This window comes from Microcaecilia unicolor, chromosome 6 (genome assembly GCF_901765095.1).
Source record: "Microcaecilia unicolor chromosome 6, aMicUni1.1, whole genome shotgun sequence".
NCBI lineage: Eukaryota > Metazoa > Chordata > Amphibia > Gymnophiona > Siphonopidae > Microcaecilia > Microcaecilia unicolor.
This window is the reverse complement of record NC_044036.1, coordinates 53825449-53851669: the sequence shown is the minus strand read 5'-3', so window position 1 is coordinate 53851669 and position 26221 is coordinate 53825449. Positions and strand designations below refer to the sequence as shown.

The 26221-nt window shown below is 42.5% G+C and overlaps 1 protein-coding gene across 1 annotated transcript in view; it reads right to left on the bottom strand.

The window, feature by feature from the left end:
* The window catches only part of AK5 (adenylate kinase 5), a 346160-nt gene that overhangs the window by 304909 nt on the left and 15030 nt on the right, over positions 1-26221 (bottom strand). The window contains exons 3-5 of the mRNA XM_030207788.1: positions 20217-20387; positions 15534-15703; positions 15313-15426 (exon numbers count right to left, since the gene is read on the bottom strand). Of these exons, the coding sequence (XP_030063648.1) occupies positions 15313-15426; positions 15534-15703; positions 20217-20387 (455 nt within the window). The remainder of the gene's footprint in view (positions 1-15312; positions 15427-15533; positions 15704-20216; positions 20388-26221) is intronic.

Sequence of the window (26221 nt, the reverse complement as noted above, 5' to 3'; positions counted from 1 at the left end):
TTCAGGGCCAATTGTATAAAAATACAGATTATTCCAAATCCAGCAGTGGATTGACCATTTTCCTTCCCACTAAGGTCCTAGATGCCTTACCTCTGCAATGCAACCAGACTCTGCTGACTCGAGAGATCGAAGACCCAAATTGAATTTCCTGTTCACTAGTCACAGGTCCATTAAACCTATTAAATATTTCCTGTTTTTATGCTCTCACTTCTGCTTATTTTATTTAAGCAATCACAGTCCTGTGGTTAGCTTAATACCTTGTCTTATAGGATGTGAACCCAGTCCTGGTTCTCTTTTTGGAAATCAGTATGGATTATGATGAGAGTTATAAAATAAAAAGTAAAGTAACTAAAAGCAGGCAGCTTTCTAACCTATCTTTTTAAATTGGTTCTCCTGGTTATTTAAGCTCCTCTATTAATTACCAATATGCATCTGTGCCCCTTCCAGGACAGCCCATATCGTCTTCCTTTTCTTACTTTAAAAGCCAATTTATCTGCCATGAAGTGACAAAGCCAGCTACAATTAAGGATATTACTTGGCAGGATTGAAAATGTTTATTGATTTTGCAGTACTAACACACAGTTCTTTTACCAGACGCTCAAGCCGCCTGTAGCCCATTTTACCTTTCTATTTTTAAGAGATTCATAAATACTTATTGAATTTATAAAAACTGTTTATGAACAGTATTAATTTAGTGAAAATAACATTAACTTGTCCAGTAGGATACCACTACCGTATTATACAGTATAGTTTAATTTTACAGCAGGTTTTCTGGGTTTACTGAATTGTTCTAAGTTTGCTATATTTTCCAGCTGGAAATACTTCATATTTGTATTTCAAGCATTAATTATGTACTGTCCCCCTGATATTCAAAAGTATTTACCAGCCAGGATTGGCACCTGGCCATTTAAATGCCCCATAGCCAGCTATCTGGCAATATTCATCGGGGATAGCCGGCTATCTCCAGTCGAATATCATCAGTTAGCGACTAGCAGATAGCCGGTTATATTGGCTGACATAACCAGCTATCCTCTGATTTTCAGCCCCACTTTATAGGCTATATTTAGCCATGTGAATATGTGGGATATCTTTGGCCGGTTAGAAGATAACCGGCTAAGTCCGAATATCACCATAGCCGGTTATCTTCTAACCGGCCAAAATAAACCGGATATTCAATGCTGGTCACCGGAAATGGGCCAGCATTGAATATCCGTGGTAACGGGGATGGGGACAGAGCCCGTGGGACAAGGCAGGGATGGGGCGGGGATGGGGACAGATCCAGCAGGGATGGGGAAAGGATGGAGACAGAACCCGTGAGGATGGGGCGGGCATGTGGATAAGCTTTATCCCCTGTCATTCAATAATTAGGAGTGGTTCTCCTGATGGGAGGTGGCTAGGAAAAGAATGATGACGTCACCTAGGTTATAAATTTAGGTGTTTGTATAGGGAAGAGGCCTTTTGCCTATTTTCCGCCTCCTAGAAGCAGACTGGGTGCTACTGGAGGGGCATCAGAGAAAGTGAAAGTTGGCCCCTTAAATACCAGAATAGAAATCTGGGGTAAAGGGAAAAGTGAGATTTGGGGATTTATCTCCTTTCTGGCCCAGGGAATAAAAAGTAGAATGAAGACAATGGGATTGATATTCAAAGTGAGTTAACTGGTTAAGAGAGGCTCTTATGTAGTTAACTCATGCTGACCAGGCCCTAAAGAAATATTCAGTGCCAGTGGCGTAGGAAGGGGGGGGGGGCGTAAGGGGCGGTCTGCTCCGGGTGCACCCTGCTGGGGGGGGGGGTGTCAGCTCCGCTGGTTCCCTGCTCCCTCGGCCCCGGAACAGGTTACTTCCTGTTCCGGGGCAAAGAGAGCAGGGAACCAGCGGAACCGACGCAGCTCCCAGCAGGTAAGAATGCACTCCGGGGGGGGGGGGGGGGGGTTGATGCGTCGAGGGGGGGTTGTCGTGCTGCACCCGGGGGAGGGGGTGCGCAGCAGCAAACCGCCCCAGGTGGCAGACTCCCTTGCTACGCCACTGTTCAGTGCACAGGATTGGGGCAGAGTTAGCCCTTAACCGGTTAAATTAAACTAATCAAAGATAGGATTTCTATTTGGTCCTATCTTTGTTCAGTTTAACTTATCTGGTTAAGGCCTGAACATTGGCATTTATCTAGTTCCTTGGTGGCTGGCTACACATACCCGGATATTTAATGCCAGTACCTGGACATGACTTGACACTGAATGGGCATAATTTCAGAGGCAGCAGTCAACGTTTAAAAATCTCTGACCACCGCCAGCTGAATATTACCCCCAATGATTTGCCAGGGTTAGAAGTCTCAGGCAAGGGGTGTGGCTACTGAAGTGTTACTTGGGAGTAGATTATCAAAGGTGAACTACCACATTTCTACTTGCCTCCTTCCCAAAGGAAGTGTACAAAAGAGTTTGGGATGCGCCTAAGCTGGAAGTTCGGGATTATTGCCAAACTGGAATCTCCCGGTGAGACAAGTAGTCGTGAGTTTGTCCCAAGGATTTCAGGAATCTCAGCGCAAAAGAGGAGCAGATGATTTGAAGCTGTTTCATTCTGTGATATTCATTTGATGGAACAACTCATATTGGCAAAACGTTTCTCAGACGACATCAGGATGACTTTTAATTTGGATAAATGTGCAAAGGCAAACATCTACAATGTAAAACTAAGGCAGACTGAAATTTCTGTCAGAAGATTGTAGTCTCAAAGAGCTTGAGCAGGAAAGTGTACATAAATATCTAGGAATGAAGAAGATATAAAAATCAAGCACAAATTTCCAGAGAAGAGATCAGTAAAAATACCATTGAAGACTGAAACTGATATTGAAAAGTGTTTTAATATCATGGACTAAGATAAAAGCTACCAATCAACTTGTACTCCCTGTGGAACTGTGGGTTCTTGAAACATTAGCGATCCAACTGATTCTTTTGCTGGCTTCTGGTATCTAATATACCTAAAAAAGTTATTATTCTGGGCTTTTCCTCCAACACAATATTCTTTTCAAAGTCTCTCTTTGCCTTCCTTAGCAGCGCTTTGCCATTCCTTATGCTGTTTCCTATTAATTTCAGTCGGATCCTTCTTCTACTTTCTGAAGGATTTTCTTTTAGTTCTAATAGCTTCCTTCACCTCATTTTTTAACCATATCAGCAGTTCACCCTTCCTTCTTCCTTTTTTAATACATGGAATATGTCTGGTCTGGGCTTCCAGGATAGTATTTTTGAACAGCATTCACGCCTATGTAAATTTTTGACCTTTGCATCTACTCCTCTAAGGTTTTTTTTTACATTCTTCTCATTTTATCATAGTCTCCTTTTTGAAAGTTAAATGCTAACGTATTGGATTTCCTGTGTGTACTTACTCCAGAGCTGATATCAAATCTGATCATATTGTGATCACTGATATCAAGCGGCTCCAGCACCATTACCTCCTGCACCAAATCATGTGCTCCACTAAGGACTAGATCTAGAATTTTTCCCCCTTTTGCTTGTTCCTGAACCAGCTGCTCCATAAAGCAGTCGTTGATTTCATCAAGGAATTTTACCTCCCTAGCATGCACTGATGTTACTAATTCAATCCACCCTTTCACTGTGATATAATTTGTACCCTGGAATGACGGTGTCCCACTGGTTGTCTTCCTTCCACCAGGTCTCAGAGATGCCTTTTATAGCTGTCTTTTCATTTAGTGCAATATATTTTGTCTCTCGCATCTTATTTCTTAGGCTTCAGGCATTCGCAAATAAACATTTCAAACAATGTTTGTTGCTCCTATTCACAACTTACTCAGCAGTTGACAGTCTTGAAGATTGAAGTAGGCCCTGCTGTGCCTTCTAGAGGCTATATGTTAATGCTGTGTGGCAGAAAGTTCAAGTTCTAAATCTATGGGGGAAAAGGGTATGGAGACTAGTTAATAAAGTTTGCGTTTTCTTTTTTTTTTATTCTGTTTTTATCAATAACCTACAATTCCTGTTTTAAACCTTTTAAACCCCAATCTTTAAGTTACCAAAGCACAAAGCAAAATAATGTTAATTTACCTAGAGAAATGTCCTTTTCTCTCAGAACTTCTCTCTGTGTGTGGGAAATTCTTAAAAATTTCTTTAACGCGTAGGCTGTACTGACTGTTGGGCTCATCCCTATCCCTTTTTTTTATAACAGATTCTTCAAACGATAGACCCTGGAGTAGGCGGACGAAACGCTGGCCACCGTTGGTCACGGTCTGGACTTTTGAAAAGGAGGCACCCTTTAAGCTATGTCCAAGCTAGATCTATTATCCTGCATTTGATGGCATTACGTGAGCTTAAGAATAAGCAATAGTTTCAGAAAAAAGTAAAAAGACAATAAGGAGTAGTTAAAAGACACCTGGAGGTTTTTTGTGCTTATGATGAAGCAGTCCTGATTCCTGTTGCCTAACCAAGCCGGGATCTTCTTGAGGCTTTTTCCTCCGGTAACTCTTATAACCCTCCGGATTACTTTTGAGTCGGACCTCCATTGAGTATCACTACTACTTATACTTTTTATAGAAAAGGACATGAAGGACATGGAAAATGATATGAAATGAAAATATTTCAGCTTCACACCCTTATTAATGCACTAAGCCAGAAATCTGATCTGAGGAATTCTTGGGGGGGGGGGGCAATTAGTGCTTATTATCTTTCTTATATTTTATATTAATTTTGGAGCCCTTTACTAAGCTGTTAGGCACTAATGCATGCCTAATGCAACATAAAATGACATACTATAGGATGCTCTCAGGCATCCTGCATTAAGTGCCATTTTAGCTCACGTTAATCCATATGCTCAAAAATGTTTCTAATTTTTGGGCTAATCAATTAGTGCAGCTACATTACCGCATGCTAACTGGTTAGTGCAAGATTACCACATGCACCCTTACTGCCTACGAAATGGGTTTGCGGTAAGTGTTCATGTGGTAATTTTTTTAAATGGTGGCAGGCTAATGGCAAAATTAGTACATGACCATTAACAGATAACATAGAAAATCAGCCATTTTGTGACTGCAGCAAAAATGGCCTTAGCACATGTGAAAAACCTGTGTAAGGGTGCGTTAAGGCTACTTTTTGCCGCAGCTTAGTTAAAGGGCTCCTTAGATATTTCACTTTTGGTTATTTCCATTTTTTGGTTCTTGTATCCCACATTCGGTTCAATGTAGCTCACAGTTGTAACAATGATTACATAAGGAATAACAGTTGAAACAGTTACAGAAAGTTACAGAAAAATGCAAATACAGGATGGTGTTTCTTTATATAGTTAGGTATTCCCTTTGAATAGTCATTTAACAGCCACCGACAAATAAGTTGGGTCACGATTCATAATTTGTAAATTCATTGTTGGATTAGTTAATCATTATGGGTTTGATTGTTCTTCTTAGTCAAGTTCAGTGTCGTTCTCGACTTGCGTTGGTTTACCCTCTTCTGGTAGGAATTTCTTGGGGGCTTTTTGCAGAACCGTAGATAGTCCGTTACTAGTCTTATAGCTGTTGGTAGTGAGTTCCATAGTTTAGTTGCCAAGTAACCCCGTTGTATACATAGACTTGTATATTACTCCCTTACAGTTGGGGAAATATACTAAAAGGAAGTTGCGCAAACCCATCAGTGCATTCCTCAGTGGTAGGGTAATCAAAGTGATTATATAAGCTGGTCTATGCCATATAAGATGTGAAAGACTTGGATTGTTAGTTTGAAATCAATTCTTACTCTCAAAGAGAGTCTGTACAGTTTGTAGGAAGGGGGAGACCCGCTGCTATCATGAGTCCTTGAAAATCAGATGTGCCGCAGTGTTTTGGACTGTCTGTAGTTTTTTCAGATTCTATGCTTAAATTTTGACAGAAATCCAGAAATTAGTATTAAAAGCCACAGCCTCTCTTAGCTTACTGTCTGCTTCAGAAATGAGCTCTAGCCAAGTATCAATTTCAGTCATTAGCTATTCTGGCAGCTGCACCTTCACTTAGCACTCAGATTGTATTAACTGCCCAAAATTTCTATCCTAACACAGAATGCACTGTAATGAAGAAAATGACCTTTAATGCGTGCAAGTTTAAAATGAGTAAACACAGCCTCTTTTCCTACCAAAGAATGCCAAACAATAGTTGTAGCCATTCTTCATGTAGCTGAGCAGTTTAATTTAGAACAACTATTTTGCTGGTAAAAATGAAAATCGACAGCAGCTGACTGTCACTTGCCATCTCTATGGTTAGGCTGACCTCACTCTGACTCAGCACTATCCAGATGGTACCACAGTGGTCTGTAAGAATTTTCTGCATCAAACCTAGCTCACTTGGAGATGCTACCCTGTGGGCTGCTTGCAAAATTTCAAGCCTAAACTGAGTTCCATAAGCATGGGGGTGAAATAATCCTATTTCAAATGTGGATTTCAGTTCTTGAATCCTTAATAAAAAAAAAAAAGCTTCATATAACCTTTTTGTATTTTATACTGTCAAAGTTACAAAAAAAAAAAACAGTCTTCTCAGTTTGTTTCCTTAGTAACTATTTTGGCAGTGTTTCTTTTGTGTTAGAAGTTTCCCATTTTGACATGAATTTCATAGCTTCTGATATGAAACTAATAAGAGGTATCAGGAAGGCTGCTGTACATCGGTGCTCGATATAAGAGGCTTGACTCAAACAGCAACTTTCCCCACTCACTGCCTTCCCGGTGCTGCCCCCATCTCTTCCCCATAGACTGCCTGCAAGCATACAGTGGTTTCTATTCTCTCCCTTTAGTTGCCATCTCTGCCTGGCCTGCAGTCCTAATTCTACAGCAAACATTGCATCTGCTTCCTCAGGGCCAACCCCGCCTTCTCCAAACACCTCCTCCATATAATTTCCTCTTTCAGAGGAGGCGGGGCCAGCCTGGAGGAAGCAGCTGCAGCATGCAGAGAGCCATAGTCCCCCATGGCTTTGGTTAGGTCCGCCCACAGGCCTGGCAGAGATGGCAACCAAAGGGAGAGAACAAAAACTGCTAAATGGCCGGTGGGTGGCCTGGGGAAGGAGAGAGAAATAAGAGCAGCACCTGGAGAGAGACAGGAACAGTGCTGGGAGACGGAGAAGAAGGAGGAGGAGGAAGGGGTTAGGGAGAGCAGGCATAGTGCTGAGGGGTAGGGAGAAGGAAGGAGTAGCACCGGGGAGGGTCAGAGAGAGAGAGACAGGAGCAGTGCCAGGAGATAGGAAGAGAGGTTGGTGAGGGGGATAGAAACAGGGGCAATGCTAGATGGGAGACACACACACACAGAGGCAATGTTAGGTGGGGGGGGGGGGATAGAGACACACACAGGGGCAATGCTAGATGGCATGGGGAGAAAGAGAGAGACAGAGGCCATACTACATTGGGATTAGAGAAAGAGAGAAAAGGGCAAAACTGCACGGGGGGTGGGGGGGGAGAGAAAAAGATTGGGGCAATTCTGGATAGAGAAGAAGACTGGGCAATCTGCATGGGGGGGGGGGGGGGAGAAAAACATGGGCAATGCTGAATGGTGCAGGAGGAAGAGGGAAGAAAGTGGCAGGAGAAATGCTGCATGTCAGGGACAGAGAGGGACAGAGAGACAAGGGCAATGCTAGATGGTGAAGTGGGTGGAGAAAGACAAGAGAGATTATGCAGGATGGTGAGGAGATATAGAGAGTGAAAAACAAGAGAGGAGATGTTGGATGGAAGGCAGGAGAGAGACAGACATAGAGGAGATGCTGGATGGCAGGTGGTAGAGAGAAAGAAGCTAGGTGGTGGGGTAGGGGGTGAACGGTTAGTGAAAGACTGGGGCTAAGAGGAAGGAGAATGGGAGGGCCAGGATGAGGGAAATAGATGGAAAGCAAATGCAGATGCAGTAAGAAAGAGATAGTGGATAATATGAATGAATGAAACCTAAATGGAAGAAAGGAACAGATCAGATTCATAATATCCATAGCATCAGTGTTGGAGATGGATGTAGGAGAGGAGGTGAAGAAGACAGGAGACCTTTGCAAAGAGAATGAAAAGAAGACAGAAAGCAGTAACCAGAGACTGGGGTCAACACAATTAGAAAAATTAAGTAGCCAGACAACTCTAAGATAGAAAAAGACATTTATTTTTTTGTTTAGGATGATGTAATGTAGTGAATAAATAAGAAAAAAGTGGAAAATAAGATGATTATTATTATTATTTTTATTATTTATTGCATTTGTATCCCACATTTTCCCACCTTTTTGCGGGCTCAGTGTGGCTTACAATACATTATGAATGATGGAAATACATTTTGTTACAATTCGGTTATGGATTACATTGTGAAGAGTTATACGAGACAAAATCAAAGTATCGTTAAGGAATATATCAATGGAAAAGAACATTGAAACATTGGAAGGAAACAACGAGGAGCCAAGGGGCAATATATCATGACAGAAAACATATGATATACATTTTTTTTTTTTTGTGAGTAGAGGTATTTGTGTGGTGAGGTTTCAGGATAGAAAATTCATAGTGGATGTGTTGATGTATTACTGAACAGTGAGTGTGGATTTATGTGTTTTGGTTCTTTCCGTAAATTTTCTCAAAAAGATGTGTTTTCAATCATTTGCGGAAGCTGGTTTGTTCGCAGATCGTTTTCAGGCCACGTGGCAGCGCGTTCCAGTCCTGTGTGCTCATGTAAGAAAAGGTTGACGCGTGCAGCGCCTTGTATTTCAGGCCCTTGCAGTTAGGGAAGTGGAGGTTGAGGAAAGTTCTGGATGATTTTTTAGCGTTTCTGGGTGGTAAGTCGATTAACTCAGACATGTAGGCTGGGGCTTCTCCGTGAATAATTTTGTGGACTAGTGTGCATACTTTAAAAGCAATGCGTTCCTTGAGTGGGAGCCAGTGTAGCTTCTCTCGTAATGGTTTTGCGCTTTCATATTTTGGTTTTCCGAATATGAGTCTGGCTGCTGTATTCTGGGCTGTTTGAAGTTTCCTCAGTATTTGCTCTTTGCAGCCTGCGTACAGTGAGTTGCAGTAGTCCAGATGGCTGAGTATGAGGGATTGCACTAGGCTGCGGAAGACGGATCTTGGGAAGAATGGTCTTATTCTTTTCAGTTTCCACATGCAGTAGAACATTTTTTTTGTTGTGTTGTTTGCATGGGTTTCGAGTGTTAGGTGGCGGTCGATGGTAACTCCAAGGATTTTTAGTGTTTCTGAGATTGGAAGGTTTAGTTTTGGTGTATTTATAGCGGTGAATTCCTTCGTGTTGTATTGGGAAGTAAGTATCAAGCACTGAGTTTTTTCTGCATTTAATTTCAGATGAAATGCGTCTGCCCAGGTGTTCATGATGTGTAGACTTTGGTTGATTTCATTGGAGATTTCTTTGATGTCTTGTTTGAAAGGGATGTATATTGTTACATCATCGGCGTATATATATGGGTTGAGGTTATGGTTTGATAGGAGTTTTGTCAAGGGGATCATCATTATGTTGAAGATGGTTGGTGATAGAGGTGATCCTTGTGGTACTCCACATTCAGGTGTCCATGCGGCAGACGTGGCTGACTTTGATGTGACTTGGTATGAACGCATGGTTAGGAACCCCTTGAACCAGTTAAGGACGTTTCCTCCAATGCCAAAATAATCAAGTATGTGTAATAGGATTCCGTGGTCAACCATGTCAAAGGCACTTGACATGTCAAATTGTAGGAGGAGTATGTTGTTGCCGGTTGCAATCATTTGTTTAAATTTAGTCATTAGGGTAATTAATACTGTTTCTGTACTATGATTAGATCGGAATCCTGATTGGGCATCATGCAGTATTGAGTGTTTATTTAGATAGTTGGTGAGTTGTTTAGTTACAATTCCTTCGGTTATTTTGGTTGTTAGTGGTATGGATGCTACTGGTCTGTAGTTAGTTATTTCTCTTGCGCTTTTCTTTGTGTCTTTGGGTATTGGGGTGAGTAAAATTTTTCCTTTTTCTTTTGGGAAAAGTCCATTTAGTAGCATGAAGTTTATGTGGTTCGTTAGGTCTGATATGAATTGTTGAGGAGCTGATTTCATGAGGTTGTTTGGGCATATGTCTAGTTTGCAGTTGGATTTGGCATATCTTTTAAGTGTATCAGAGATGAGGTCTTCTGATAGTAGTTCGAATTCAGTCCAGGTTCTGTCTGCTGGGTATATGCCGTCTTCTGGGTCTAGACAGTCTAGGAGTGAGGCGTATTCGATTTGGCTGGAAGGTATTTTAAGTCGTAACTGTATAATTTTCTCCTTGAAGTATTTCGCAAGGCTGTCAACGTCTGGTATATCTTTGCTGTTGTTTGTAACTGGTGTGGTGTCTAACAGTTTATTCACAAGGTAGAAGAGTTTATGTGTGTCTTTGTAGTTTGGTCCTATTATTGTCTTGTAGTGTAGTCTTTTAGTCTGTTTTATGGTATATTTGTATTTGCTCCGAAGTAGTTTCCAGGCATTTAGTGTTTGTTCATCTTTTTTTTTATTCCATGCACGTTCTAGTTTTCTGACTTGTGGTTTAAGCTTTTTCAGCTCTTCGGTGAACCATGGGTTTGATTTTTTTCTGTGTGATGTTCTGGTTTGGATCGGGGCGATTTTGTCTAATGTTGTTGTACATAGATCATCCCATTCTTGGAGGAATTGGATGGTGTCAGCAGTGGTTGACCATTCGTTCTGGTAGATCTGTTGCCAAAATGTTGTGGGGTCTATTTTCCTCTCGTGGTGTATGTAGTTCGCTGGTGTTTATTGATTGTGTTTGTGTGTTTTTTGCCAGTAGAGGGAGTCATTTGCTTTATGGTGTCAGTATATCAGTATAGCTGGAATTGGGAGATGGTAGGACGTTTGCGGCGCTGGAGTGCTGGGCAGCTGATTTTTAGAGTGCCCTGCAGAGCGCCTTGCAGAGCTCCTTGTAGAGCGTCCTCTCAGTCGGCCGGGCTATGGGCTCGCTTCTGCCAGGCCTCTGGTTGATGAGGCCAGTCGTTTTTGGCACAGCTGGGCCTCAGTCCGGATGGGGACGGGTCGTGGCCTCGAGGCAGGTGGGTGATCGTGATCGGTCTCGGGTCACTCGCTCGCTCGCGTTGGACTCAGTGAGGCCGTCGCTGTCCTGTGGTCCTCCAATCCGGTCTGGTGTGGCTCCGATTCAGCTCCGGTCCGGTTAGGTATGCCCTAGGATGGTTTGGGTGGATTTAGTTCCCTTGGGGTTTCGGGAGCTCGTTACAGAGCTCCTTACCTGGCGGCCATCTTGACTATCCTTGATACCTATCTTGATACCTATTTATTGGACTAAATAAATTTTTTGACTAGCTTTCGGTGGCCAAAGTCTCCTTGCTCAGGTTGGGACAGTATACTGGTGTTATGGTATCCTGTCCAGACCTAAGAAAAGAGGTTTTGGCCTTCGAAAGCTAGTCAAAAATTGTATTAAGGTGATACCTCTGTTTATTGGAGTAACTTATTTTCCTTTGTGTTTTATTGTTAATTTGTAATTGGAATATGCCAGTTTTTGAAATTTATATTTGCTACCTTCATATTTTGCACAGCAGAGGAGCCATGCATCACTGCTTCTTTTTCCCTGGTTGTTGCATTATATGTAGAGTCAAGCTTTGGGGGGGGGGGGTCAATTTAATATTTGTGTTCATATTTCCATTTTTAGTTTATGATTACTTATTATGTCCTTGGTGAGATCTGTCTACGTTCTGCACAGTGGCGTTCCTAGGGGGGGCGGTGGGGGCGGTCCATCCCGGGTACACGCCGCTGGGGGGGGTGCAACACGCCTGTTGGTGCCGCTCGTTCCGTGCTCCCTCTGCGTCTGTTCCGGGGCAGAGGGAGCATGGAACGAGCGAAGCAGACAGGCGCGCGGCACCCCCCCCCCCCCAGCAGGTAAAAATTCACCGGGAGGGGGTTTCGTTTCACCGGGGGGGGGGGCACATTGGTGATCTGCCCCGGGTGTCAACCACCCTAGGAACACCACTGGTTCTGCATATGAGAAAAAAATGGCGTTCTCTGTTAGCACTGAATATCTATATAGGATCAATCCTTGCGAATCAGGGTTTCATTTTCCAACAGGCAAATTGATGATCTACTGACCACTGCCTGGTAGGCCCTTGTTGTGTGACTCCTGGAAGTTAGTGTTTTTATGGTATGATAGAATTGCTTGAAAGGTTCTGAGCTTTATTTTTATTATGTCACAATATGCCAGTTCTGGATTTTGAATTTGGATTTAGCTGTGTTTTTTCCAGTTGTAGCTCAATGTGAATTACATTCAGGTACAGTAGGTATTTTCCTGTCCCTGGAGGGCTCATAATCTAAGCTTTGTACCTGAAGAAATGGAGGATTATGTGACTTGTCCAAGATCTCAAGCAGCAGCAGTGGGATTTGAACCCTGTCTTCCCTGGTTCTCAGACTACTGTTCTAAGCATTAAGCACAGCTAATACAGGTAAAATGTATTCCAAATATGTTTGTTAACACAACAATCAACTAAAGGGCAGCAGATCTGAAGCCCGGTGGCCACTTGGCAACCTACCAAACAAGTTGATAGACAAATCATTCTATGGTTGCCATTAACCACAAGATTTCTGTTACAGTGCTGCTGAACACCACTCTGATTTCACGTTGCTTGTTTTGTTATTTGTTATGTTAAAGCTCAATGCCCATTATTCAAAATCGGTATTCGTATTTGGACAAATAATATATTTCATTATTTGTATTCAGCCAAATAGTTAAATATGTTATTCAGTTCAGCTCTGACAGATATTGCCCCACCCCAAGGATTTTAATTTGCTCTATTCTGCCTAGGCCCGCCCTATACCCCACTTTAACCCCACCCACTTTAAACTCCCCAAACAGCGGAGTCACCAACTGCCTATGCTGCTGTACTCTAGTCAAAAAGGGTTACCTGAGAGCGCTAGTACCCTGGCATAGAAAGGAACATCACTAGCTTTATACTAGAGTCAAATTTTTGTGGAAATATTAAAGGCAATTCTACAAGCTGGTACCTAAATTATGACACCAATGGTATTCCTAGTTTACAGAATAGTAGCACCAATCAGTGGTGTAGCTATGGGTGGGCCTGCGTAGGAACAGGCCCACCCATTCTTAGCTCAGGCTCACCCAGCGGCAGCACCCCACATCAACATCTCTCCTCCTTTGCGGCATCCCGCTCATTGCTGAACACCATCCTTCTCTGTGTACCTTACAGGCGTCCCTGATGCCTGCAATGATTCATTATTGCTGCCTGAACTGGCCCCGCAGGCTTCTATTAGCTGTGTCCCGCCGTCACTGATGTCACTTCCTATTTTCTGTCTGTCGGAATCTGGCCGATGAAGCCTGCGGGGCTGGCGCAGGCAGCAATAATAAATCAGGTGCTGGGGATGCCTGGTATAGCAGGGAGGAAAGGGCTTCAGTGATGGGTGGGCAGATGCCAGGATGCTGCAGAGGAAGAGAGATGTTGATATAAACAGTGCACCTAAATCGCTTAGTGTGCAACAGTGTGTGGTGGGATGTACATGTGGGTGAAGCACCGGCATGTTGCAAAGCGACACATGCAACTTATAGGTTACTATCAGTTGCACGCATTGCATGGCACACTTAGGGAAAGGGGATGAGACTTGACATACTGCCTTTCTGAGGTTACAATCAAAGCTATTTACATATTATATACAGGTATCGTTTTGTACCTGGGGCAATGGAGGGTTAAGTGACTTGTCCAGGCATGCCCACATATGCCAGTTATTGACCTGTCATAAGTAGGCATGTGTAAGTTTTGGCGCACCAATCAGAAGCGTAGCCAGGCTGTGACACCAGGGGGAGCAGAAAGGTGAGCGCGCTCTGCATAAGTGTGACAGACCACCTGAAAAATAAGTGTGGGCACCATCCAAAGTCCATTTGGAGGAGCGGTTGCTCCCCTGGCGCCCCACCTAGCTATGCCTCTGCAAAGCCTCTTTGTGCTAATATTCTATAATGGCCTAGATGCACTCTTAAGCCATTAAAGAATTGCCAGTAAGCACCCCTTTGTGGCCTCTAATAGAGGCACCAATTTACAGACTAGCCTCAATTGTTTATTTTATCCATAATCTAATACCATGTGCACCAATTTGTACAAAAAAAATTAAAAACATAACTCAAAATATTTTTCTACAAAACTCCACCTTTTGACATATACCCCCAATTCTATAAATGGCGCTAAAAATTGCATGTGCACGTTAATTGCATAACGGCCAATTAGCGTTGATAATTGGGTGCTAAGAAACATCGGCACTAATTGGCTATTTGAAATTTTGTGCGCATCTTTTAGTCGCTACGCTATAAAGATGTGTGTGTACATTTTTACGCGTGGATCCAAAAAGGGGGCGTGGCCATGGGCGGGTACTCCTGGAATTTGCATGCAGGGTTACAGAATTAGGCAGATTTGTGCCTCATTTAGGTGCAAGGATTTATTCCACATTTCAGTAGATGTAAATCTTCACGCCCAAAACTGGGTGCAAATCCTGGTGCCAAACAGCGCCCAACTCAGATGGCTATTTATAGAATAGTGCTTAGAGCTCTTTTTTTTTTTTGGTACCATATACAGAATTTAGCCTGACTAGTAAGGATTGATCCTACATAGTACCCATTTGGTTTAACAACAAGGTGTACATTTTACTATAAACATAATTGTATATCCTAAATTTTTCAGATATGTTGCTGTTAGTTGTACAAAATCCTGAATTTTAGCTTTCAGATGTCACAAATGCAATGTAAACATAATGATATTTTCTTAGGCAGAAAATGGGAAAAACCCTTTCCTGTATCTGGCCTTAAGCAAGCTGAAGACAATCAAACTGAGCAAAATTAAACAGCTGAGTGATCTCAAACAAAAATATATATGATTCAACTTATAATCTTGACCTTGATTTCGAAAACACTGGTGCCACACAATGAAACCTTGGAACTATTCATTTTTTGATAGATAACAATTACTATAATTACAGTGTATTCCATTCTCTGGGAGTGTACTGTAGTTGTCTTTTGCTTTAATGAGTATTCAAACAAAAGATTAACAGAATTATTGCTATACAATCAACATGCCAACAAATTAGGTATGTTATAAAACTGAGAATATAGTAAATTTCCAATCTTCATAAAGCTCTAACAATTCCTATTTCTTTCGTTTCTTAAGAATCTACAGAATAGTTTTAATATTCTAAAAAAAAAAAGCAGACCTAAAAAATAACCTTATCACAACCTGTAATTATACATGCACAAAGATTTTAAGAGCAGCGCTGCATGAACAATTAAATTTTTCTGGTTACCTCCATTGCCTTGTATAGCAGACACAACACTGAGAAGATTCTACAGAATAATTTTTAAAAAAATATAAATTACTCTTACTTGATCCTCAAAGGACAATGCCTGGGCAACATCTCTCGGAAATCCATCAATCACAATGCCTTCTGCATCAGGGATCTGCATTAATCTTTGCTTTATCTCAGTAATTGTAGTTTCCTTTCAGAAAGAAATAGCCAAAATAATATCACATTGTAAGGATACAAAATTAATATAGGTATAGATATCTATCCCAGATGAGCGTGCCATAGTGAAGATCTGAGTACCTGTGGTGCTAGTTCTCCCGTCGTAATTATTTTTGCAATTAGGCTCCATTTTCTGTTGGTACTTGTGCTGTGGATCTTCTTCCTTAATAATTCACCGACTGAAATGTATTCAAATCCATACCGTTTTGCTATTTTCAGGCTCTGTGTGCCCTTTCCACTGCCAGGCCCACCTAATTTTAGAAACAAATAATGTTTTGACCTGGTTAGATCTGTGCTAGTTTTATTTTCAATCCTTCACCAGCAACCTGGGCTTCAAGGAAACTGTAGAACATTATGCCTGCCATAAATATAATTACATTTAATACCCACCTTATGATTTATACATTTAGGAAGAGTCAAGTGAACTGCCCAACTCCCCTAAAAGAGTGTTAGAAAAGGCAAGATAGTAACCTACAAGGAGGAACATCCCTGAATGTACATTTTCTTGTAGAACTCACTTATCACTTGTGAATTTTTCTGCTCATGGAAAGTAATCCATTAGCAGCAATAACTAAAATCTTCCACTTATCCACAGAATAATGCATGAGTTTTGGCAACGGTAGTTTCCCCATATTCTGATACTAGCTTTGCTCTGCAGAGAACAATCGAAGGTATGAAAAGTCTTATAACAATTCCATTCATGTTTTTCACCATAGATACAAAATGGAAGTAAATCCTTAGAGAAAAAGAAAAGAAGCACTCCCAAACGTACGAACAAGGCAAAAAAAAGGGGGGGCGGGGCAAATCAATGTAGTTCCAATGCAAGGGCAAAACATGTATTGAATTCTACAACTGAGTCGACGCAGTCCTGTGTTTTGGCACTAGAGGTGTCTGCCTCAGGAGACAAAACAATTCTGCAAAGAATATATTAAAAAAATAAATAATAAAATACACAATTAAGAACACATGTGAATATTATCAGGCTTATTTTCGATAGAGAAGGGCGCCCATCTTCCGACAGAAATCGAGAGATGGGCGTCCTTCGCTCGGGGTCGCCCAAATCGGCATAATCGAAAGCCGATTTGGGATGTCCTCAACTGCTTTCCGTCGCGGGGATGACCAAAGTTCACGGGGGCGTGTCGGCACCGTTGCGAAGGCGGGACTGGGGTGTGATTAAGAGATGGGCGTCCTCGGCCGATAATGGAAAAAAGAAGGGCATCCCTGGCGAGCACTTGGCCGACTTTACTTGGTCCATTTTTTCTTGCGACCAAGCTTCAAAAAGGTGCCCAAACTGACCAGTTGACCACCGGAGGGAATCGGGGATTTATTAAAGGTGTCCATAAGGGCTCCTGTTTACTTCACAATACTCAAAGCTAGTTCTGTAAACATAGGAATGTCCTTGAGTGGCCTGCTCCTGCAGAACCACAGCATACATGAATATCTTTTGCTCAGCAGCAACTCTTACTGATCTCTGGCTTGGTCCCTGGGTCCACAGTTATCAGCACAGTCTCTAGCAGGTACACAAGGCTGGCCTGCAGCCAGTCAGGTCAAAACACAAACACTTCAAGGTTCAAAGTTGAACTTGGTCTACCTGAAACGTAGTGGTGGCAGTTTCTCAGCTTCAGGGTGGGACATCTGCATTGCTCTGGCTCTGGTTAACCTTGCTCTGGCTGGCCTTTTATACTTCCTGGACCATGCTCTCTTGGCTCTACCCCTCTCATGTCACTTCCCCCTTGGGCGGGGCTAGGGTTTTAAGGTGACCCTGACACTGTGAGGAAGACTTCTTAAGGGGAAGTGGCAGCATCCTATAGACTGTACTATAGACAGCACTATTATTTGAATATTTGTACTATTGTAATTGTTTGTTGCTATACATCACTTTGAGAGAAGTTCTTTAAAAAGGTGGTAAATAAATCCAAACAAACAAACAAATCAATAAATAAATAGTAGTCCATTTACACTCTGGAAACTCTAGGAGCCTGAGAGATATGATTGGAAGGGTTGTTCAGAATTTCTATTTGAATATTCCCCATAGTTTCAAAGAACACTGAGAGAGAAATTTGAGGAGAAGGAATGAATTTCAATTTCAGAATGATGTGAAATGTCTTGCATGCCAGAGGACAGAAAATTGATAAACTGAATTGTTTTGAGAACTGTCATACCTACCATTGTTCCCTGTAGAGCAAGGCTAATATTAGAATATGGGGAAATTACCATTGCCAAAACTCATGCATTATTCTTTGGATAAGTGGATGATTTTAGTTATTGTTGCTAATGCTCCACTTTGCATGAGCAGTAAGGTTCAATAAGAAATAAGACTTTGAGTCCTGCAAGAAAATGTGCAGTGAAGCACCATGAATTGGGAGAGTTCCTCCTTATAGATTACTGACTTGACTTTTCCAGCCCTCTTTGAGGGGGAGAGGGGCAGTTCACTTGACTACTGTATAAATGTTTAAATTATAGGACAAAATTGTTGGATGATAGATGGGAGAAAAGGTGGTTTTGAAGCGCTTTGTAAGTCAAAGAAGTGAGCTTCTGATTGGAAAGAAGATGATGATTTGTGGCAGCTAAAGCAGAGGGAGTCTAATCTAATCTATTCTAATCTAGTGATTTATTTTCTGCCAACTCCCTCTGAGGTCCAAAACAGATAAGAATATACAAGCCAGCTTAACTGGCTGAGAAAATACATACATACACAGTAAAGGTTTACGTTAAAACAGGACTAAATAATCAATATATTTTATTGGTGTCCTAAAAATTTAGGACATTCAAATATATTGATTATTTAGTTCTGTTTTAATGTAAACTTTTATTGTTTTTGACACACACCAAGGTCCTCTTTTACCACAGTGGGTAACTAACCCAGCGGGTGAACTCTGGCGCTACAAAAATACAAAATATTTTCATAGCACCGGAAATGGCAAGCACTGGGAGTAGGAGCTACCACCAGGCACCTGCAGTAGCCTGACGGGAGTTCCGGATTGGCTTGCGGCAAGCCTATTGCCGCGTGCCGACCCTTTAGTAAAAGGGCCCCTAAGAAACTCTTTAAATGTTTATGAAAAATGGAACGGTTAACAATCTTAGATCCTGAGATAGGCTATTTCATACCTGTACTGCATAAAAACAGAACAAACTTGCTCATACTCTTTTATAATGTAATAAACCTTTAACTGAAGAATTAATAAAGCACCGGTCTTCTTAGCCTTGGAGTGCACAAAAATTGAGTCAAATAAACTGGATTGGAGATTGGCTGGAGACAAGGAAGGAAGAAAATGGATTTTCACATTGTTTAATTATTTCTGTCTTTTCATTTTTACTGTGAAGATAACAGTTTGTCAAGTGCCATGAGCTTTTATTTGCAACTCCAGTAAAGTCTCGATTATCCAACGTAAATGGGACCGGCCCGTTGTCAGATAAGTGAAAAGTCGGATAATACAGAAAACAATGGTAACCCCTCAAACAACGCATAAACAAAGGCTGTAAAAGCAAGGTCCCTGGTCACAACGGTGCTGTTTTGCTGTAAAAGCAGGGTCCTGGGACTGAAACAAATTGTCTCAAGTGCGAAAATGGAAAAAGACACAATGATATCACTGGGGGATCTGTCGGATATGCCTAATGGTCAGATTAGGAAAGGTCGGATAATCGAGACTGTACTGTACCTAAGGATTTGGCAGTTCTGGGTTAAAGTCCATGCACCAAGCTCCTTCCAGAACCCTGCAATCATTAGCGCTGACAGGCAAGTAGATGTTACTTTTAAGCCAGTGGTTCCCAAACCTGGTCCTGGAGGTACTCCAGCCAATCAGGTTTTCAGGATATCCACAATGAATATTCATGAGAGAGATTTGCATGAAGTGGAGGCAATGCATGCAAAACACTCTCATGAATATTCATTGTGGATATCCTGAAAAACTGACTGGCTGGGGTGCCTCCAGGACCAGTTTTGGGAACCACTGTTTTAAGCAATGGTCATGGCTCTTTGAATTTAGAGCTTTGAATGCTGCTTCTGCAGCATTCACAGTCTCAATCAACCTAGGGAGAGGATGATTTGACCTATCGATTAAAATAATGACATTCTGCATGGCAGTGCATCTCACTTGCCATCTGCATCATCAAACCAACCCTGTTGACTTTTATTTCTATCCATTCAAGTGGGCTAACATTACAACCCATTACATTATTCATGATGGAAAAGGTTTTTTAATTTTATCCAAAAACTTCTTTTTTTGTGTGTGTCGATCTGCAATAAAAATTCAGTAGAATTGTGCCTCATAACTAGTGCATGCAAGATATACCTAATTGAACTTGGTCTACCTGAACGTAGTGGTGGCAGTTTCTCAGCTTTACGGTGGGGCATCTGCACTAGGTGTCACTACTTACCTCTGGGTCTCCTTAACCTAGTTCTGGCTAGCCTTTTTTATTTCCTGGACCATGCTCTCCTGGCTCCACTCCTCTCATGTCACTTCCCCCTTGGGCGGGACTAGGATTTTAAGGTGGCCCTGACACTGTGGGGAAGATTTCTTAAGGGGAAGTGGCAGCATCCTATAGACTGTACTATAGATGGCACTATTATTTGAATGTTTGTACTATTGTAATTTTTTGTTGCCTATGTCTGGGTTATAGTTGCTATATATCACTTTTAGTGAATGTCTTTAAAATGGCGGTAAATAAATATGCCTTAATAAGCCCAAAATGGGAGAAATAGAATGTTAGTGATCACAACTCAAAACGGTTTGTCAAAAACTATCTATGTACTGTGATCCCCACCTATGACAAGAATAAATTTGGGTCGAGATCTTGTAGGATCAAATACTTCATATTCTTCAATTAACTCTGCGGTTTCTGAGAGATCTGTGTCACTTTCAATGGAGAACTGATGGATTGGAGGCAGTCTGTCATACCGTCGATATGGAAAGTTAGCACTATCTGATGGCAGCACTGTACAGAAAAGAAAGAACCCACAAACAATAAAATACATGGCATACCCCTCTCACAATTCAATAAGACAGAAGAAAGGTATAGACCTACTGCTGATAGGATGAAAGGGTTTCTTAAAATCTCTGAACACCTTAGTTTACCCTTATGTTGTGTAATTGTTACAAATGGAATTTTACGATTGAGTCATCTTTACCAAATGGCACTTATAATCCTTTATGCAAGCTATATTAGTAGTTGTTCTTAAAAAAAAATGAAAACATCAAAGCTCTGACTTTATGCATGTCCCTTCTACATGTTTTTCAGTAGGACAGGTTACATAAGTACATAAGTCAGTGGGTCCCAAACATTTTCAGTTCATGGCACCCTTCGTATCTGAGCAATTGTTCACAGCACCCCCCCCCCCCCCCATCTCCACCCCCCTCAGCCACACAAGTCTATGCCTCCCAGCCACACAGGTCATCACCCCCTGGCCACAAGGGTCTCCACCCCCTTTGGCCACACAGGTCTCCGTCTTCCATGGCCACAACAGTACTAGAGTGTACCAATAACCAGCCCCTCCAAACGACACACTGATTATGATTTATAACAAATTACTATTCTACTTATGAAAAGTTATTCTGTTATTACACTTCCTTTGTGTACATCTGTATGCTGCACAAAGCCAGTATGTTTAAAAATATAAGTGAGATTAAATTTAAAAAATGTTTCCCTTCCCATTCAAAAAAAGCAAGTAAACCTATGAGCTGCTGCATCTGAGTTGTAATTCTTTATTGTTGGTAGCATTTTTTAAATTGGCTTCAATTTTTTTTACATCATCCAACCTCCTTGGCAGTCACCTCTGCGAGTCAGCTCCCTGTCCCCAGTTGCCGTCACAAAAAAAAAACAAGAACGGGGCCACAGCAGCCTTCAGACATGCGCTGTCAGCTCTGCTGGTCCTCTGCCCCTGCTGATGTCAACGTCCAGTTCCGGGGGCAGAGGACCAGCAGAACTGACAGCACATGCTTGAAGGCTGATGCAGTCCTGTGCTTGCTTTTTTGTTGTTGTTGTTTTTCTGCTGCTGCTGCTGCTGCGCTGCTGTCTGCAGTAGCGGTTCCGATGGGAGGGAGGGCAGGATTTGCCACGGCACCTCAGAGAGTTCACTGTGGCGCACTAAGGTGCCGTGGTACACAGTTTGGGAAATGCTGACATAAGTATATAAATATTGCCATACTGGGACAGACCAAAGGTCCATCAAGCCCAGCATCCTGTTTCCAACAGTGGCTAAACCAGGTTACAAGTACTTGGCAAAATTCCAAAACAGTACAATACATTTTATGCTGCTTATCCTAGAAATAAGGAATGGATTTTCCCCAAGTCCATTTTAATAATGGTCTATGGACGTTTCCTTTAGGAAGCCATCCAAATCTTTTTTAAACCCTGCTAAGCTAGCTGCTTTTACTACATTCTCTGGCAACGAATTCCAGAGTTTAATTACACATTGAGTGAAGAAATATTTTCTCTGATTCATATTACATTTACTACTTTGTAGCTTCATTGCATGCCCCCTAGTTCTAGTATTTTTGGAAACAGTAAACAAGCGATTCATGTCAACCCATTCCACTCCACTCATTATTTTATAGGACTCTATCATATCTCCACTCAGCCATCTTTTCTCCAAGCTGAAGAGCCCTAGCCAGCCCCTTTATCATTTTCGTCGCCCTTCTCTGTACCTTTTCTAATTCCACTATATCTCTTTTGAGATGCGGTGACCAGAATTGAACACATTATTCGAGGTGCGGCCTATCCAGTCTGCCCGTCCGTGCAATCTACTATCTCTTTCGCTCCCTTAGAGATCCTATGTACTTGTCCCAAGCTTTCTTGAATTCAGATACATCTTCGACTCCAACACTTTCACTGGGAGGCCATTCCACGCATCCACCACCCTTTCCCTAAAGAAGTATTTTGTTAGACTACTCCTGAGTGTATCAAAATAAATATTTCTTTAGGGAAAGGGTGGTGGATGCGTGGAACAGCCTCCCGGTGGATGTGGTGGAGATGAAACTGTTTTTATTTTGTTTGTTTTTAGAACATTCACACATTTAAAACAACTGGGAAAAGAACTGGGTAATCAAAGTTGATTCATGCCACAGAGTCAGCTGTTGCTGGAGTAGTAAATGACATCACAAGGACAAATCTAGACAGCCAGACATCCTTGCATTAATAGTACATCATTTGTATAAAATGCCATTCACATTTAACACAAAATACATAGGGGCCATTTTACAAAAGTCCAGTAAGTACATGAATGACTTGACAACCTTCCGGAAGTTATTGAAGATGCACCTGTTCGAAGAGACTTACAATAAAAATCCTCCTTAATGACTTGATTCCATTCTATATGTAAACCAACTAATACTGATCCCTTCTAATTTGATTATGTTAATCACATTATCACTATTGGTCATTATAGCTTGCCTGTTTTATTTTGTGTTATGTAAATAATTCTACTGACCTATCTACCTCATTTCTTACACAGTAATATGTTAAATTAGACCATACCTCTTGCTCTCATTATGATTATACCTTTTGCAACATAGTGTAAGCCACATTGAGCCTGCAAATAGGTGGGAAAATGTGGGGTACAAATGCAGCAAATAAATCAATAAATAAATGAGCATGTACTATTAGCTCATAAGCATGGTAACCATTAACACGCTAGTGTGACATTTAGCACCTGCTAATTCATGTGCTAATCGCACAGACTATTTTGGAGCAGGGAATGAGGGGGAATGGCCATGGACTGTACATTGCAGTTGGTGTATGGTACTTTACCACATACTCTTACTGTTGAAGGTAGTGTGGAAGCACTTGAGAGGTGGTACTGTAATTGTATCCTTGCTAACTGTGAATACACTTAGGGCCAGATTCTATAAATGGTGCCAAAAATTCAGTGCTGATAAAATTCAGCACTCAGCACTATTCTATAAATGGCACTTTGGGATGAGCACCCTATAGAATAGCATTCAGTGCTGAATTTGGCATTCAACTTTTAGGCAGCAAATTTGGTGCTAAATTTTGGGCGTAAGGCAGTGGTTCCCAAACCTGGTCCTGAAGGCACCCCAGCAATTCAGGTTTTCAGGACATCCACAACGAATTCTCATGAGAGCGATTTGCATGCAGTGGAGTCAGTGAATGCAGAACTCTCTCATGAATATTTAGTGTGGATATTCTGAAAACCTGACTGGCTGGGGTGCCTCCAGGACCGGGTTTGGGAACTACTGGCATAAGGACTTTTGCCAACTGAAACGTGGCGTAAATCCTGGCATGCAAATTGGACACAGATACCTGTTATTCTGTAACACTGTGTGCGTCTTTTGTGAACATCCCTGACCTGCCCATGCCCCTCCCATGGCCACGCCCTTTAGAGTTGCATACAATCCAATTTAGGTGGCCATTGTTACAGAATATCACATAGCCAAATCGACATCTAAATCATAATTAGTGCCAATGAAGCAGTGATGTAACTATATGGGGCCTGGGCCCCCTTAGATTTGGGCTTGGACCTTCCTGCCGACGACCCGCCCGACCCCCCCCCCTCCCGCCGTCGCCTACCTTTGCTGGTGGGGGACCCCAACCCCCACCAGCCGAGGTCCACTTCTTCTCTCAAAAGGCTTCCTGCTGTTTCTGACATCCTGCATGTTGTACATGCAGGACGTCAGACTCACAGAACGAAGCCTTGCAGATCAGCTGATCTGCAAGGCTTCGTTCTGTGAATCTGACGTCCTGTCAGAAACAGCAGGAAGCCTTTTGAGAGAAGAAGCGGACCTCGGCTGGCGGGGTTTGGGGTCCCCCGCCAGCAAAGGTAGGCGACGGCAGGTTGGCGGCAGGAGGGGGGTCGACAGGGTCGGCGGCGGGAGGGGGGGCAAAGTCGGCAATGGTGGGAGGGGCAAAGTCGGCAATGGCTGGCTGGCGGGCGGGCTAAAATGTGCCCCCTCACCTCAGGCTCTGGACCCCTCTCCCGCCGAAGTCTGGCTACGCCCCTGCAATGAAGCGCTTGTTAGCTGAATAATAAAATCATTGGAGCCCATTAACTAAGTAGTTTGAGCGCTGATCTGGGATCCACGCCCAATTCTGAGTATCCAAATTTGGGCAATATTTTCAGAATCTGTGGGTAACAATGTTGTAAAGAATTTCTCTGTGTGGTATGAGATATGCTGGTATCACATGGCAGAGGCGCACAGGCTTTGTACTTACCGCAGACTAATTTTTGCATCTAAGGCATGGTAAGTGAAAACTTTACTGCATTTTAGTTTCAGGGCTCCACAATGTCTCTACTTTAAATGTGAGATTTATTCTCACTATTTACTGGCTGATATATTAAGTTACTTTGCAAAAGTGGGCTTTGTGTAGAAAACGTGGAAAATACAAACAAATGCACAACACCAAAAGTTTAGCATATTGCATAAAGTCACTTTGCAGAAGTGGTGTTCACAGTGGTAACCTTTGAGGAATAATCTGGGATGCATGAAAGTGTATTCATTTCCCATTAACGAGCTATTGTGATGAAGAAGCGTGCAAGACAGCTCACTAATGGGTAAATTTGTAAAAACAAGTATATGAAAAGGGATTCATCGGCATGCTGTCACAATAAAAACCCAAATTATACCTCCTGGTTCATCGCATTTATAGCTATATTTCATGAGAACTTTCTTGCAGCCTTGGCAATGAGTGAGAAATTTCAACAAAAAAAAACCCCTTCTTTACATGACTGTGGCATGTATTAAACAGGCCTTGGGGGTGCCTCAAATCTATGATGAGATAGTAGCCCCTAACCTTCTGCTGCTTAGCCCTGATCTGGGGCTCAAACTTTCATCCCACTTTAACCCCTGGAAGCCCCATCCCTTTATAAGAAACTAGGAAAAAAGGCCCGTTTCTGACACAAATGAAACAGGCGCTAGCAAGGTTTTCCTCGGAGTGTGTGTGTTTTGCAGAGTGTGTGTGAGAGTGAGTGTGTGATAGAGAGAGAGTGAATGTGTGAGTGTGTGTGACAGAGAGAGTGACACTGGGTGCGAGAGTGTGTGTGTGAGAATGAGAGTGTGTGCCAGGGGCCCCCCCTCCCTCCCTACCAGTTCCAGGGTGGCCCCTCCCAGTTCCAAGGTTTCCCCCTCCCTCCCAGTTGCAGGGTTGGTCGGCCCCCCACCCACCCACCCAGTTCCAGGGTCGTTGCCCCCCTCTTCCCCCCCCCCCTCCAGCCACCCTGCGATGTTTAACTCCAAAATTAGGGTGCTATGTAGTGTAATAAAACGCACCTGCAACGTTGTGAAGCTGACTCCGTGGCTTCACTGAAGTGAAGGGTTCCTAAGGTTTGTCAGATTCGTCAATCTGTCACCATCTCTCTCGGCCCCACCCTCACGCCTCTGATAGGTCCGCCGCCCTCAACATCATCACGTTTTGACGCAAGGGCGGGGCCGAGAGAGATGGTGATAGACTGACGAATCTGACGAACCTTACGAACCCTTCACTTCAGTGAAGCCACGGAGTCAGCTTCACAACGTTGCAGGTGCTTTTTATTATAGTAGAGAAGTGATGCCACTGGCACCACCTTCCGCTTATCCCCAAGGATTCTAATCCAGCAGGGCAGGGGCAACCCCCTCTCACTCTTGTTCTGGCAGTGCCATCTTGAAAAATGGTGCTATCTGAACCCAGCAGTACTTTTTTTTTTTTTTAAAGCTGAGCCCTGGATCAGGGCTGGGGAGAGAGAAGTTGCACACCACAGACTCACAGGGATTTGAGGCTGCTTGGGAGTAGCATAGAGAGCATTTTTGTTGAAATTTCTCAGGTGTTGCTACAGCCAG